At 35.4% G+C, this 18,090-nt stretch overlaps 1 protein-coding gene across 26 annotated transcripts in view; it reads left to right on the forward strand.

Moving 5' to 3' along the window:
• The window catches only part of NRXN1 (neurexin 1), a 1,134,455-nt gene that overhangs the window by 975,125 nt on the left and 141,240 nt on the right, over positions 1–18,090 (forward strand). For 15 of the 26 annotated variants that reach the window (XM_050753719.1, XM_050753720.1, XM_050753724.1 and 12 more), the window contains one exon: positions 17,466–17,555. The exons of the other annotated variants lie outside the window; for them this stretch is intronic. In XM_050753719.1, the coding sequence (XP_050609676.1) occupies positions 17,466–17,555 (90 nt within the window). The remainder of the gene's footprint in view (positions 1–17,465; positions 17,556–18,090) is intronic. 26 annotated transcript variants of the gene reach the window in all.

An 18,090-nucleotide genomic window follows, 5' to 3' on the forward strand; every position in this document is an offset into this window, starting at 1 on the left:
TTTTTTTTTTTAATTCCTCAGGCAGTTCCTAAGGATAAAAATTAGTGTGAATAAATGTATGCTTGTCCTTTGGTACTTAGAATTTTAGAGTGTTTGAAGTGGACACAATGTATCTTTTGGGATCTCACAGTAGTTTCCAAACTGAAGAAAATATAAGCATATTTAAATAAGATAGTGTCTCCTGATGTAATCATTAACATAAGTAAGGATTTGTCTTATGCAGAGTTGCTTTTATTATTTGTTTTGCACTGAGACTTTTTACATAAATTGGAAAGTTAACACTGACAGTAAATTTTTAATAGTGCTGTAGTCATCTGCGTAGCAGATGTTACAGGGAGTGAAGTTACCACAAAGTGAAGAAAATGTTAATAGAAAATGTTTTGTTTGTTCAAGAAATCATTTAATGATATGAAAGGTTAAGTACTTCCTTTTGGAAAAGTTGTTCTATATACATTAATGGAACTACATATAATATATAGTCATGTATATTTCATGATGAAGATAATATTATTTTATAGTTTTAGTCATGTAAAAATGTACATTGGTAGAGTTTATTTGGTAACTTTACTAATTACCAGAACTGCGATGTAGAATGTTATGATTTGCAGCAAAACAAGAACAGGACAAAGTACATTTTAACTAAAATTAATAATTAAAATGGACATGATTTTGACATTAACATAGAACTTTATTCTGTGTGCAAATCCATGAGTACTCACTTTTAGACTGTTTTAGCAACTGGCAGCAAAATACTATCACATCTTAATATCAAAGATCTGTGAATAAACTAACAGTATATTATTTCAAACTACTTTTAAATTATCTCTGTATTAGTTTGCTGGGACTGTCATAGCAAAATACCACAGAGTGGTAGCTTAAATGAGAGAAATTTATTCTCTCACAGTTCTGGAGGCTGGAAGTTCAAAATCAAGTTGTCAGAAGGTTTGATTCCTTCTGAGGCCTGTTTCCTTGGCTTGCAGATATCCACCTTCTTGCTGGGTTTTCACACAGTCCTTCCTCTATGCCTGTGTATCCCTTGTGTCTCTTTGTGTGTCCAGTCTTCCTCTTATAAGAACACCAGTCAGATTACATTAGGATCCACCCTAACAGCCTCATTTTAAGTTAATCACCTCCTCAAAGTCTCTATTTCCAGAAACCATCACATTCTGAGGTCTTACGGTTTAAGGCTTCACCATATGAATTTGGGGATAAACAATTGAGTTCATAACAGTCTTTAAGTATGTATAGGGTTCTTGTGTGGAGGATGCCAACAAACTGCTTATTTTCAATGAAGTCAAAACAAGACTTGGATTTAAAAGACTTCAGAGAAAGTGTTAGAGGAAGTCTTAATCGGACTGGAGTTATACGGCCTAGTTAGTTCAGCCCTCTTCTTGGATATGACACTGCCTAACTATAGATCTATTGGGCTATAAGAAAGATGGAGAAGAGCATGTGTGTGCATCAGTTCCAATTGTCCTTAGTAATGGAACATCAGCTCAAATTTGGTAGGATATCTTTGTAGCTTTTATCTTCTCTTCATTCTGTTCTGCATTTAGAGATCCACTAGAAATAACAGGTGGCTTAAGTTTAAGAGGAAGTACTGAAGGAAGTAGAGAAATTCCTAGTTTTATTCTGATGTATTTTATGCAATTAACTATTTCTCCTCTGAACCTACTGCATTATTTAGGATGCCTGGGTTTTAATTGGTGATCTCTACTTAGTCTGAGTTACACTGAGCCACTTACAGGTTTTTAAGTCAGCCCCTGATAGATTTGATTGGAAAGGAACTCTAATGAGAATGTCTCTTGAACCAGAAATAGCTCCAAAAGTACTGATCCCATGACCACAGGTGTTTGAGCAATCCAAGAAAAGGTTTACTTTGATACACATGGACAAAAAGGGCTTGCAAAGAGCAGCCATTGACTTGAAGTCCTCAGATTTCCTCTTAAAATTTTCTGCTCTAATCTCTTTAGTGCTGAAAGTTTCAAATGAAGAGGAGACAAATTTCTCTATTTCCTAGCATGATAATACCTTGTCCTTCATTGTCTTTACTGTGTGTAAAACTGAAATTCAGCCAGGTGCGGTGGCTCAAGCTTGTAATCCCAGCACTTTTTTAGGAGGCCGAGGCGGGCGGATCACAAGGTCAGGAGATCGAAGTCATCCTGGCTAACATGGTGAAACCCCCGTCTCTACTAAAAATACAAAAAATTAGCTGGGTGTGGTGGCGGGCGCTTGTAGTCCCAGCTACTTGGAAGGCTGAGGCAGGAGAATGGCGTGGACCCCGGAGGCAGAGCTTGAAGTGAGCCAAGATTGTGCCACTGCACTCCAGCCTGGGTGACAGAGCGAGATTCCGTCTCAAAAAAAAAAAAAAAAAAAAAAAAAAAAAAACCCTGAAATCTAACCTATGTCTGCCTTCCTCCTCTTAAAATAGCTGTCAAAACCATGACGTGCTGTGGTAAATGGGTAGAAAGAATGCAGAGAAATGTCTCAGTGATAAGAGGTGTGTGTGTGTCTGTATAGCAGAAAGAAGAAAGAAGATAAGCTTAAAACATCAAACATTTCAGAAAAATGTAATGGCTTAATTATAAAGGTCTCCGTAGATGCCAACTGAAATTCTTCGTAAAATTGTCAAGGCACCATAAGTTAGTTTTAAAAAGAGAGAGAGACGAAGAAAAGAACATGCCAAGCCAAATATTTCACTGCTTTTTAAAAGATACTTGCCGAGTTAAAAAACATTTATGGTATTTTGTTTTTAATGGCTCTAAAATTAATTTCCTAATGAAAATCCACAGACACCATGTTTTAACAAGGTGGCCTAATGCTTGTCTTTACAACAACAGCATCTGGTGCCTGGGACCATGGGCCATTAGCATTGAGGGTCAGCTTAGAGGCCATCCAGTTCCCAAACCTCATTTTGCAGAAAGTGGATCAAGCAGCATCCACCCCTGTTCATAGTTTCTGTGGCCCTTCTTTGCCAGGGGCATTATGGGGCAAAAAGAAGAGTTTTAGGTATTCCTGTTGCAGTGGATCCCTTTGAAGCATTAATATATGGATTAAAATGTCATTTACTATCCAAAGTATTCTTATTCTGGAAACAGCTTTTGTCACCATGCTGCTGGCACAGAACAGATGGTAGTATCCTGAATTCTGTTTTCCCTCAGGGCAGGGGCTGTTTGCTTTTTCTTTTTGTGTGGTTTCTTCCAGCTAATGACCTCTTTTCAGTTGTTCCCATTGACTTAAAAGTAACATTCGTAAACCTCTGAGAATAAACATGACATTGCTTGGGAGAAAGTGCAGTGATTTTGATAAAGCACCTACGTTCCGGACATCACTCATTTAATAAGGCTCACTCTTTGGCCATTACTCATACTGGGAAAGATAAATAGATTTATTTTCCACTCTTCTTCACATTTACTTCAACTTTCTTTGATCAGATGGGTAAAAAAAAATACTTTTTTGTGATGTGCATGTTCTTAGATGTATTGTATAAGGCACGTCATACTAGAGAATAAACAATGACATGACTGCAACATAAGGGCTAATATTTACTGAGTGCTTACCATGTGCCAGGCATTGTGCTAATATAGCATATATTATGGGTACTAATCTTACAAATACCTATTTCACAGATGAGAAAACTGAGGTTAAAAGATGTTATACTACTGATCCAGCTAGTCAATAGTGAAGCCAAGATTTGAACTCAGGAATTAGAGCCCATTATCTTCACCATCAAGGTTCTCTTTCCTCAGTGATTCTGACCACTGGATAATTACTTTTAAGAAATAATTGCTGGTAGAGAAAATTAACTTGTATTAGGGGAAAGTTATTTTAGGAAATTAAATTCATATCCACAGTATTCAATTTATCTACAAAAAGAAAAAAAATGGTTATTTTACTTCAGTGGTTTTACATTTTATAAAATTGAAGGGGGCTAGCAATTATCTAGCACCTTTATCCAACTCTTGGTCCTTTGCAATTCCAGACCATTTAATCTTAAATTATTTGCATATAATGGGCAAGCCTCATCTTTCTAATTGAAAAAAAAAATATATTGCATTCCAGTTAAAACTGGAAGAGAGAGATTGAAGTACATTGCAAATAAGATTAGAATGTCATAATAATCAGACTTTTTTTTCCACTTGAGAATAGGGAACTTTCTCAGTTCCATTTATAGGCCGCATCAGACTGTGTATGAGACATTCACTTATTTTTTTTCCGTGGACCAATTTGAATATTAAGAAGACTAGATTAAAAGTCAAGATTGATATGGAGTGGTAGAAATTTAAGCTGAACCACATAATTTTCAAATTTTCAAAAAACAAGAACTGGGAAAATACACTTTAGAAAAAGATATATATTTAGGTTTTTATTAGAGTGGATAGGCTTAAATGTTATGACATTATGATTTAGAAAGTACTCAAGATTCTTATATCTGGGAAAATAGCAAAATGCCATTTGTAAGGTAATGTGGGGCTGCTCTTACATTTCATTTTTCTTATTCTCAGTATTTAGTGATATCTATCAATGGCTCTGCCTGTCTTTGTAGCTGTTAAACTATTCTTCTGTCTTAAATGCTACACAACTAGCACAAAAGAACTCTTTAGTATGCATGATAACAGAGCATGACCTTTAATTTATCAGAGTAGGTTCTGTATTTTGTTATCTGCTTGTCCCTGCTGCTTTTCATTTCTTGCTGCTGGTTTTTGATATGATACTCCAGTCCCTTTGCAGTGGGAAACAAACAGCATTTAAAGGTTTAGGGAAGAAAATTTAAATCACTGTTCAATCCACACAGGCAATGAGATCCAAAATTCACAAGGGTACCTTTATTTCAAACTAATCTGATGAAACAATATCCAAACCAAAAATTTTGAGTGTAAGTAGCTAGTGGGAACAAGTGCTTCTACAAACCTTTGTATAAAGAAACACTAGATATCTTAATGTAAATCCACGTAAGAGAGGGATGTAAAGGGAGAAATTACTTAAGCTAGTTAGACATGCACTAAGCTTCCAATTTCTTCCCCAAAGCACCATCGAACTCTGTAGTAGACAGCCTGCGGCCTTCTACGCCCAACATCACAGCACTCTCACATGAAGATATTGTTTAACTGGATATAAAAGCCTGCTGTTTCACATAAGGAGCTGGGATGTCATCTGAAGCATTAGTCACGAACAGCGCATCACCCTACTTGAGCTGTGCGTGCTTTCTAGCTGTGAGAATGACTGACAGAACTCTTGAGTTGCACCACCCCCTCTTCCTGTAGCATTACATTAATATATTGCATTTAATTTAGAGAAAATGAGTGTGTGTATATGTGTTTAAGGAAGCAGTGGGAACAAAGTTGAAATGTGCATAAATGTAGTATCAATAATATAAAATTGAAGTTTGAAAAAAGATCACCATTAATTTCTCCATCCTAACACAAATATTCCACTTTTACACATTGCCTTCAAATTCTTGCCGATTTTCAGTGCATTTTACTTCGTAGTTTTATCAGTTTTTTCTTTTTTTTCATGTCTCATGACATAAATATTTTACCATTATTGGTTATACTTGTAATTATATTTTGAGACTAAATATGTTTTATTGGAAAGTCTATTTATTTAAAAATAGATGTGGGGTGAATAGCATTATGAAGTTTAAGATAATGATCAATTGTCAACCTTCTGAGGATTAATATTTACATCATGACAAATTTTTACCTCATTATTATTTCAATGAAATTTTGATTGTATCTACGTGCAATCGTTTGTGTTCCATCACACCTTCTTTGTTCTAATCCATTGTTCTATCTGAACTTCTATGGGAACTAAAATATTTCACATGGTGGTTAATTGCATACTTATAGCTCATTATCTATTATCTTGAACTTTTACTTAAATCTTTTATTTTTTAACTTTCTTCATTTGGCCCCTTGACTCCCTAGACAAAGTGTAAGCTCTCCGTCAACAGAATCCATGTGAGGTATTGATGAATGCCTTTCAGAGCACAATAATTTCAGAGTACATGGTCAATGCTTATGTATTGACTTTATTGAATCCGATTGCTTTTCTAACATCTAGCCAAGCTATACTAAAGAAACCAGGGTTTAATTATTGGCACTAGAGAAGAATGAAGGTGAAGTATTTTTGGAACATAAGATATATGTAGGAACCGCAGATGTAAATATACACCTTGAGTTATTGACAGGTGGCGTGAAAGCACTGGGTTTCTGGAGATGTGTAAAAGGAAATGCAGAGATAAGAAATAGGCAAGAAGGAAAAGAGGAAATGTGATGTCCAAGTAAAATTTACTGTAACATTTTGCAATATTCTTTTTGTCTTACAAGTCAATGAAGTACAGTGGTCTTTGGTGTCACAACTAGGATCCTCTCTCCATTTCCAATGTGTTTCTGGAGAGGTTCAAAATCCAAAAAGCACTGAAGTTGGTGGATTATTATGCTTGTGGCTTTTCTTATAGGTTAGGGGTAAAGACAAGGAATGTCTGGAATATTTTATGTCTCCAATGGCTATGCATACAGGGCATCATTATAAAAGGAAAAAAAAAACCAAAATACTGCTTCTCACTGGAATCTCCACTGTTATAGGTCTTTGATCACTTTAATTACCTCTGTTTCACTGTCTTAATCTATAAAATGGAGATGATAAAATTATCCTCCTGATAAATCCTTGAGAATTTGGGGAAGATTACTGATTTCATGTGTCCATAAGGGCAATCTCACCCCAGACTCTAGAAGACAGAAACTTTGTAGACAAGCCTTAATGACATCTTCCATTATACAAAAGAGTGTTGTAAGGATTAAAGAGAAGATGTTGTCCCTTATGGCTCAGGGTATTAAGAGATATTACTTTATAACTATTCCATGAAACAGCTTTCGAGTCAGCTATATCTGGGTTCAAATGATTCCTCTTTCTATGATGTATGATGCAGCATTAGTTTTATGTCATCTCTTTGAGCCTGATTTTCCATCAGTAAAATAAGAGGTACTTAGGGTCTGGGATCAATACCAGGATCAAATAAGATAACCTATATAAGCAAGTAACACAATGCATAAAACATAAAGCTCCTCAATACATTATTTTCCTATTTTCTGGTGGGCCTTTGTTTTCTTTACTTTATCTACAGACCACTTTCATACTGAAAAAATGGATTTCCCAGCATGCATGAAACTTAATTGTAGCCTTACTGGCTGGTCTGGTCCTGTTGTCTGACAAAAACCATCCTTAGTTTCTGGTAGTGTGTGTTCATCATTCAGTGAGGTCTTAAAAGTCCGGAAGACAATCCAAGCCCCTCACTGCTCTTTATCAGCCATGAATCAGGCAAACTCTAGAAGCCCTCTGCCCTCATGTTACAAAGGCTAGAAGATCCATAACTTCTGCTACCTGATTTTATAAGCTTCAACTTTGTATCATTTTTGCCTTGGTTAAATGAAAGTTGCTCTCTTTACAAGGCATTGATGTATTTATTGATGAACTTTGGAAGTAAATGTTCCTTGGAGGGTTAACATTTCAATTTAGTAAAAGATTCAATTTAGTAAAATATTAATATGATGCGAAGAGAAACCAGAGTATCAACATTTCGATTTATTTGAAAGAATTCATCTAGAAAATATAGTCTTGGAGATGATACATATTTTGAAGGTTCATCAAGTCCAAGACTGTGTTTCTTATACACAGTCGTTAGAGAATTGAAGCCCTTGCAGAAATTTCCCCCTGACCAAATCAAAGATTGGCATGATCAGGTCTCTACACAATTAGAAAAAAAAAAAAGATCCCACGTGGTATTAATTTTTCTCCTAATGTGTATGCACCACAGTAGAGCTCACCTCAGACTATAAATCATTGACTTGTATTTACGCATAAAAATAAGATTTAAAAGATTTGTCCTATTGTGTACTACAATGGCAAATTCAAAATTGATGAAAGATAAGCAGAATTACTGATTCAGTTTTTATATATAATTAGTCAGTAACTATATATATTATATACCGAGAGACACATATTTTATCTCTATTTAGTTTAGTGTCTAGCAAACTGAATAAACTAAATAGACACACACACATATATAATTAGTGGACACTAAATGGTCAAGAAGAAAAAAGGAAATTTGATGTCCAAGCAAAATTTACTATCACATTTTGCAAAATTCTATTCCTCTCACAACCCAATAGTGTTTGTGAATATATATATATATATATATTAGTGGATACTAGCAATCTCACTGCCTTATGAATCTTGAACAAGAAATACCACTATATCATTATGCAAAAAATTACCTCAAGTGGTACTTTTTGCATAACTATGTGGGTTCAGTTTTCATTTAGAAATTACTTATCAAGGAATTACCATGGGCTCACCATTGTGTTATTGATAAGGCATACAGCATTGAACAAGACAGACATGGCTCCTGCTCACAAGGAATCTAGAATCTAGAATCAATTACATGAACTTATTTGATCATGATTATAGATATTGCTACCAAGTATTGTAAGAATGCATAGTGGAAGAATTCATTAATTAGAATAATTTGGTGGAGCAGTAGGGGACACAGGGAATGCTTCCTTGAGAAATCTACAAGCTGATAGTTAAAAAAGAAAAAAATTTAGCCAGCCTCAGATGTATGTGTGTGTGTGTGTGTGTGTGTATGTGTGTGTGTGTGTTGAGATGGGCAGAGATGTTGAGTACACAGGGATGCAAGAAATTTGCAATGCAAAGGAGAATGTCGGGTTTGAAGTGGATTGGCTTAACTAAAGGAATTGAAAAAATTACAAAGTGACTAATTTAAAGAGTCAGAGATAAGTGGTTCAAGATGAAACTGGAGTAGACTGGAGCCAATTAGATATGTGTATTTGTTATGTACACATTTTAATGACATAAGAAACCAAGTAATATATAAGATAAATGTTTTATTAGAGTAGCTATATTTTTCAAAAGTTTGTTTCTCAAAAGGTGCCAATGATGTTCAAAATCTATTTATTTGGAACATTATCAGCTAAGTTAGGCATTATGGCATTTGTATGGTCTATATGACAACAATACACATTGCATTTAGTTGAAAATTACGTGATTATGCTGCACTTAAAATCAGAGTATGTGCCGGGCGCGGTGGCTCAAGCCTGTAATCCCAGCACTTTGGGAGGCCGAGACGGGCGGATCACAAGGTCAGGAGATCGAGACCATCGTGGCTAACACGGTGAAACCCCGTCTCTACTAAAAAATACAAAAACCTAGCCGGGCAAGGTGGCGGGCGCCTGTAGTCCCAGCTACTCAGGAGGCTGAGGCAGGAGAATGGCGTGAACCTGGGAGGCGGAGCTTGCAGTGAGCTGAGATCCGGCCACTGCACTCCAGGCTGGGCGACAAAGCAAGACTCTGTCTCAACAAAAAAAAAAAAAAAAAAAAAAAAAAAAAAAAAAAAAAAAATCAGAGTATGTTTACAAAGCTATTACTTTGCCTTCTGGGCCTAGATATATCCAAATGTCATGTTCTCATTTAAAAATCATTCTATACACAGGTTACTAATCTTCTCTTGAGGTATAGATGACTTTCAGAATCCTTTTGTGTTTCCTTTCCCAATGTTAAAAATTCAAGAAATAAGAAACCTTCCAAAGAAGCAAGTATCTTTTTGTTCTTGTTATTTTTATTTTCATATTATTTTGCACAAATGTTTGGTTCATAGCATTGTTTTTCTTTATTTTTTTCCCCAAAGATATTAATATGTCATATCAAACACTGACACTTTCATTTCTGAGGAGAAATTACACAACAATGGTGAAGATCTAAAATGAAAGGAGAAAAACTATACATCAGTGATGTTCATATACCTTGTCTCTACTGACCAATAGTTATAAAAATATGATGAAAATTTTATTTACCTTTGTTCTCAGAGTCACACCATGAAATTTAACTGCAAGTCAAGGATTTGAGTTTTATTGCTTTGTGCTGCTTACCTTGATTCTTTGAAATTACTCTCATTTCCCGAAAGTCTGCTTGTTCATATAGAATAAATGGACTAAAATGTGACAAAATATTGTTACACAGTGTTTTTGTCCATTTGGGTAATTATAATAAAATATTATTAACTGAGTGGCTTAAAAACAATAAAAGTTTATTTCTTTCGATTGGGAAGACTAGCAAGTACAAGATTCCATTTCTAGTGAGGGCTTGCTTCATTGTTCACAGGTGACCATCTTTTCATTGTATCCTCATATCACAGAATGAGGGAAGGGAGTTTTCTGGAGCCTCATTTATAAGGGCACTAATCCTATTCATGAGAGCTCTGTCCTCATGACCAAATCAGCTCCCAAAGGTTTCACCTCCTGATACTATCATATTTGGAATTAGTTTTCGATAGATCAATTTTGGGAGATACAAATATTTGGTCTAGACAAATAGGCAAATAAAATTATCTGGGATTTAATCAAATGAGGGTTCACATTCCAAATAAGCCATCAGATTTTCCTTTGAATTCTTCACCCCAGGAAACTTGTTTTAAGTATTAATGACATTTAGTACCTTACAAAGTGGTCACTCCAATTAGAGATTGTACCTTGTTGCAATGGCATTACTACAGGGATTGGGGGGAAGGGAGTCTTTCCTCCTGTCAAAAATAGTTAATTCTTTCTTAAATTGAAAGGAAAATAAAACCAAATTTTACATGCAGTTTCATTGCTTGAAAATTACTTCAGCAGAGGCACGTATGTTGTCACTGACATTTTCAGTGGAGGTACCAACAGATCAAACCACACAAAATTAACTGGAGGAAAAAGGAAAGAAATCAAAGGAAAATCCTCTCCTGCTTTTATCATGGGAAAAGTGTGAAACTAAATTGTTATCTTTTAACTATTCAATGAGAAGCTCTGCTTTTATAAATCAAGCCTATTTGCCCAGCATGTTGCTATAGTAGAGCTCTATGCTTTTAGAAAAAGGTGAAATTCCTTTTGGACCCTTTTTATAACACAGAATGTATAGATCCTTGAAAAGTGGGTCATTATTGCTTTATCCTTACCTCTGTCTTAGAATACTTGAAGGTAAAATGTCTTCTTCGAAAGATTCAACTTTATTTTGATTTGAATTTTCAGGGACATTCCACTTGTTTTTCATCTCACCTATCAGCTTAAGCCCACTTACAATGACCATTCACAAACTCTCTATGTAATGCTTCTACATCCCAGCATATTTGATAGTAGATTCTGAAGCTTTCCAAAGAAAATAAAAGGTCATTGGAAATTATTTTTGCCTTTGACCTTTCCTCAAATGGTTTATATCCTTTATATTGCATGTAAGCTCTAGATGTATATTGAACTGTGTACGGTATTAGATATAATCAACAAAATCATGCAAAGCTACTGAACGATATTTTACAAGTAAATACCATGAATTTGTAAAGAAATACATCTTGAGAAATTATTTAAAATAATATACTTCCATTACCACTTTTAGTATGCAACATTTTTATGAAAATCATGAAGTAAAGGAAAAATATAGGCCTAGTCCTGGAGAATCTAAACATTCTGAACTATTTTATACCTAATAGTGGAAGGATTTGGGGAGTCATCTATTAAAAAGACATTGTCACTGTACTTTATTTAGATGTGTCTTCATTTGGTAAACAATGTTTCCATTTTCATACTGCTATGAAGAAATACCGGAGACTGGGTGATTTATAAAGAAAAAGAGGTTTGATGGAATCACAGTTACACATGGCCAGGGAGGCCTCACATTCATGTCAGAAAGACAAAGGAGGAGAAAAGGCACATCTTACATGGTGGCAGGCAAGAAAGCATGTGCAGGGGAACTGCTTTTATAAAACCATCAGGTCTCAAGAGACTTATTCACTATCATGAGAACAACATGAGAAAAACTTGGCCCCATGATTCAATTCTCCCACTGGGTGTCTCTCATGACACATGGGGATTATGGGAGCTAGAATTCAAGATGAGATTTGGGTGGGGACACAGCCAAACCATATAATTCCCCCCACCCAGCCCCTCCCAAATCTCATGCCCTCACATTTTAAAATCAATTATGCCTTCCCAGCAGTTCCCCAAAGTTTTAACTCATTTCAGCATTAACTCAAAAATCCACAGTCCAAAGTCTCATCTGAGACAAGGCAAGTCCTTTCTGCCTATGAGCCTATAAAATCAAAAGCAAGTTGGTTACTTCCTAGATTCAGTGGGGGTACAGGCATTGGGTAAATATACCTGTTCCAAATGGGAGAATTTGGCCAAAATGAAGGATCTGCAGGCCCCATGCAGATCCGAAATCCAGTGGGGCAGACAAATCTTAAAGCTCCAAAATGATCTCCTTTGACTCCATGTTTTACATTCAGGTCAAGCTGATACAATAGGTAGGTTCCCATGGTCTTGGGCTGCTCTGTCTCTGTGGCTTTGCAGGGTACAGCCCCCACTCCTGGCTGTTTTCATGGGCTGATGTTAGGTGTCTGTGGCTTTACCAGGTGCATGGTGCAAACTGTCAGTGGATTTACCATTCTGGGATCTGGAGGACAGTGGTCCTCTTCTCACAGATCCACTAGGTAGTACCCCAATGGAGACTCTGTGTGGGGACTCCCACCCACATTTTCTTTCTGCACTGCCCTAGCAGAGGTTCTCTATGAGGGCTCTCTCCCTGCAGCACACTTCTGCCTAGACATTTGGGCGTTTTCATACATCCTCTGAAATCTAAGTAGAGGTTTCCAAACCTCAGTACTTGACTTCTGTGCACCCACAGGCTCAACATTACACATAAGCCACCAAGGCTTGGGGCTTGCACCCTCTGAAGCAACGACCTGAGCTGTACATTGGCCCTTTTAGCCACCGCTAGGATGCAAGACACTGAGTCCCGAGACTGCGCAAACAGCAAGGCCCTGGGCTCAGCCCACAAAAACATTTTTTCCTCCTAGGCCTCCAGATTTGTGATGGGAAGTGCTGTTGTAAAGATCACTGACATGTTGTGGAGACATTTTCCTCATTGTCTTGGCAATTAACCTATGGGTCCTCATTACCTATGCAAATTTCTTCAGCTGGCTTGAGTTTCTCCTCAGACAAGCGTTTTTCTTTTCTATTGCATTGTCAGGCTGAAAATTTTCTGAACTTTTATGCTCTGCTTCCATTTTAAACTTAAGTTCCAGTTCCAAACCATATCTTTATAAATGAGTAAAACTAAATGCTTTTAAGAGCACACAAGTCAAATCTTGAACACTTTGCTGCTTAGAAGTTTCTTTCACCAGATACTCTAAATCATCTTTCACGTTCAAAGTTCCACAGATCTCTAACGCAGGGACAAAATGCTGCCAGTCTCTTTGTTAAAATGTAGCAATAGTTTCCTTTGCTCCACATCCCAATAAGTTCCTCATCTCCATCTGAGACCACCTCAGGCTAGACTTTGTGGTCAAAATCATTCAACATGTCTCTAGGAAGCTCCAAATTATCCCACATCTTCCTGTCTTTGTCTGAGCCCTCCAAAGTGTTACATTCTCTGCCTGTTACCCAGTTCCAAAGTCACTCCCACATTTTCAGGTATCTTAATAGCAGTACTCCACTATACCAGTACTAATTTACTGTATTAGTCTATTTTCATACTGCTGTGAAGAAATACCCAAGACTGGGTAATTTATAAAGAAAAGCAGGTTGAGTGGACTCACAATTCCACATGGCTGGGAGGCCTCACAATCGTGGCGGAAGTTGAAGGAGGAGCAAAGGCATGTATTACATGGTGGCAGGCAAGAGAACATCTGCAGGGGAACTGCCTTTTATAAAACCATCAGGTCTCGTGAGACTTATTTACTCTCATGAGAACAGCATTGAAAAAACCCACCCCCATAATTCAATTATGTCCCACTGGGTCCCTCCTGCCACATTTAGGGATTATGCAAGCAGTAATCCAAGATGAGATTTGGGTGGAGACACAGCCAAACCATGTCACAATGTATCTACATGTAATTTTGCCACAGAAAAGTCACTAGTTTTTTATTCTAGTAGGAGAACAAAGAATTTAGAGAATAAAGTAGGCCTATATTGAATTGAATAAGCACCATCTGATTTTCCATTCATTACCCATACAAGAATAAAGTCTGTCCTGTAATTAAAAAGTTCTTCAGTTTAAAACAGTGCTCACTAAATTAGTAGGCATCTGATATTCTGGGATAGTAGGAAGATATGATCCCCTTGTGTGGCTACCTTTCTTATATATTATCACATATTTTCATACTTGTGTCTACTGCCTACTGTATTTTCTACATTGTTTTATTGTTGTTGTTAGGTGACCTCTGTTAATCATTGCGAATTCAGTGTTTATGTTCTTGCTTTAGCTGAGTCTCAGCAAGAATCTTCAAAAGCTTCTGTTGACTTACATCATACTGTCATACTGTATCGATCACACAATTATTCTATTAATACTAGTCAAATGTCTGAGGACAAATTGTATGTATGTATGTGTGAATGTATTCATGTGTTTATGTGATCTTTTTTAAAGTCATTAAAAAATCTATAAAACTCTGGTTTTTCTCCACCTGTCTTATTTAGAACTTTTTTCCCCATCCTTTCCTTACTAATAATAACTATGTTTACCAATTTTGTGACACGGGGAATTTATTGTTAAACAAATAATGAACTGATTGTAGAGATGTTCAAATCAGTGACAATTCATTGAAAAATAAAATTATAAGTGAAGGATATGATGTTTCCTTTGGAAAGTGCAAAGGGAGGCTTAGCTACAAATGGTTTATTCTCTGGACACTAGTATTTACTTTCTTTTTCTTTTTAATGTTGTTGGGTTGTAAGAATGTGTTAATAATACAACAGAAGCCACCAGAACTAAAAACGATATTTTCTTGACTACTTCATTCTACAGATATTTCATAGGAGTGTATGTGATAGGTATTGTGCAAGTAAACACTGAAGAAATAATAAATACTGCACGTAGTAGCATAGTACTTGACCTCATGGAAGGATATTCAGAGTTTGAAGGCAAACTATCAAGTATGCAATCATAGGCTCAATGCTTCTTTCTAAAGGGCATGTTTCAGGAGCTACAAAACACATAGTCAAGTGTCCTAATCTAACCTGATGACATCAGGGAATACCTTCTGGGGAACAATGTTCCTGCCAAGAAGATTCCATTAATTAGTAATGGTTAGCGAATGAAAAATGGAGATGAGGTGGGAGCAAGGGAGAGTATTTCCCATAAAGAAAGCTGTATGTGCAAAGTCCCAGAGAGAAGAAAGAAAAACTGTAGAAGAATTGAAAGAAGTCTCATAAGGATAAAAAGAGCAGAGTGAGGCAGTGATGGCTGTGAGAGGGGACAGAGAGGTAGGAAGGGACCAGATCGTGGAAGTACTTACAAACTTCACTAAGGGTCTGAGATTTTATCCTAAGAGAAATGAGAAGGTTTATACTAGACAAGTGGCGTGATTCGATATTGACTGAGATGTGGAAAATGGGTGTGATTAATTGCAGAGAAGATGCAGAGAGGTCTGTCAATAGATTGTAGTCGTACTTGGGCAAGAGGGATTTGCAACCTAGATTTGGATGGTGTCTGAGAGAATGTGGGTCATTCCTGATGATTGGAAGACTCTAGCATGAAAATCATAAGGAACCACCTAATCATAAAGTTGTCAGAAGTGTTATACTAGTGTGAGCTGGAATGAGTGTTGAGTGACAAAGAAGACTATAGAGCAAAGGGTATGTGTTTTTGAAAAATATTTTGTGATTGCTTTTTAAATTACACGTGTCAAACATGCTTATTATATAAAATCACATATAAGCCAAAACCACGTAATTGATCAATAATCACACTGTCCTAAAGTAACTAGTATTACATTTTTAAAAAAATGTCCAAATATGCATATATGCAAACATACAAAAGAGAACACAAATTGTGTACACTTTTAAAAATGGAAGACAGGGTTGGAATTTTGTACCATTCATGTGCTTTTTAAAAAGTCATTAGTTTAACAAAACTGTATTCTCACATTATAAAATATTATTTTACATATTTTATATATGTAATATAAATATAAAATATATATTAATGTTTTCATTAAACTTTATATTTGCCTTGACTTTGATATTTGCATTTTAAATTAAATATTAATGTGTGAAATACATTCAGTCATATAGACATTCAGATGACAAACAGATGAGGTCTAAAAGATAGTTCTTTTCTGTGTCTCCAAAAGCTTGTAATCAGTATTATGCTGGGTTTATTGTGGTAAGTATAATGTATTATAAGAGTAGCAAAAGAAAGCACTTATAAATTATTCTAAATCAGAGAAATAAAATGTAAATTTATTTGTTTATCTTCTCTAACAAAATGCTCCAGTCTTTTTATGTAGATAGTACTAGTGTTCAACATTTCTTTCACCTCCTGAGTCCTCATCTGAGCTAATGCCAAAATGTCTTAGCTCAAATTTCCATGTTAGTTAATTCTAATGGAATAGAAAATCTCTTCTTGCATTATACAGAATTCAGCACTGAGATGGCATCTCAGATTCTTCCTAAGTGCTTTACAGATCAAGAAAACACTCATCTATTTGCCAGCAATATTCAAGGTCAATTTAAACAGTGTTTCTAGCAGATAATTTTTTATGCAAAGAAGCAGGGCTCTCACTTAGGTTAGATCTATGAATAGCGGCCACTGTTTGTGGCTTGTATTTGTTCCTTAAGGTGTCATGCTTTTAAAGAATAACTTAATAAAAAGCAGTTATTTGACTATATACAAACATACATATAATTATTTTTTTCAAATGTTATTTGCTTCAACATGTTAAGCTTTAAATGAAACTCAAGGACGCTCAAATAAAGTCACTTTTGTCAAAGCCTTTTCCTGTAATAACATATCTGGATGATGCAAGATGTATTCTCTTGTGATGTCCGAGTGATTGATAAATCAATTTGTATGAAATACACAAGAACTATTTGGACTTTGTTGTTTTCTTAAATGAGGTGAATAAGAATTTCTGTTTTCTGACTAGGAAATAAAGTATGCTAGGCCTATTTTAGATGCTTCAGTGTGCCAAAGATGGTATTAAGTTTGGTGATCATAAATTATTAATCTGGAATAAGAGGTTGAATGTATTTTGAAAACTTAAACCTGTTTCACCTGAACATGTTTAACTAGTTAATAAGAAACATCAAAAAGACAAAACCCTGAGGTCAATGGTCATTTTTTGTAAAGCTATTATATGCTGTTTAAATTGGTTGTTCGGGTCTGTCTATAACATAAGTTTAATAACCTAGCTCAAATGCAGATTTCTAATTTTCAATTAACATAGGAATAATTTTGTTTGCTAAAATAAAATAAATGAATGAATGACAAGTCTGAAACATGAAATGTTCTAGGTAGAACTTTTTAAAATTCCAAATTTCAAAAAATCATGTGGCAACTGTATAGCTCAAGCTTTAAGTATTAACTTTTAACCTTTGACCTTACAGATTTTAACCAATGAAATGTCTCTTTAAACTTTAAAGGAAACAATGATAACGAGCGCCTGGCGATTGCTAGACAGCGAATTCCATATCGACTTGGTCGAGTAGTTGATGAATGGCTACTCGACAAAGGTAAAAAACATTGATTAAAACTTCAAATAAAAAAATAATTTGAACATAACCAAGTAGTACTTCATTGTAACACTAATAAACATAAAAAATAAATTTTCCGTAAAACTAAATTAAAAACAACTTTAAAACAGTAAAATGTAGATAGTAATATTGGCATACCTTGTATAATAATTTCTATACATTTTTAGACGTACCAGCTGTTTAATAATCTTACCCAGTTAACTTAAGGTTAAAGGGACTGTTAAATATAATCCACTAAATCTATGAGGGTACTCACAGTAAGCATTAACCCAAAATGATAAATCATTCATAGATTATATTACATGTTCCAGCCTCTAAATTATTAACTAAAATATATGTAGTTCTGATATCTTTATTATGGTCCTGAAAAAAAAAAAAAACTCTTTGTTTAAACTCTAGGAATCTTAAATAGTGGGCAATATGAATTGCCGGTCATAATGAAGTCCCTTTAACGTTTGCAACCTTCTAAGAGGATTTGGGAACAAGACCTAATTAAAACTGAACTTAAAGTTGT

This window comes from Macaca thibetana, chromosome 13 (assembly GCF_024542745.1).
Source record: "Macaca thibetana thibetana isolate TM-01 chromosome 13, ASM2454274v1, whole genome shotgun sequence".
Classification (NCBI taxonomy): domain Eukaryota; kingdom Metazoa; phylum Chordata; class Mammalia; order Primates; family Cercopithecidae; genus Macaca; species Macaca thibetana.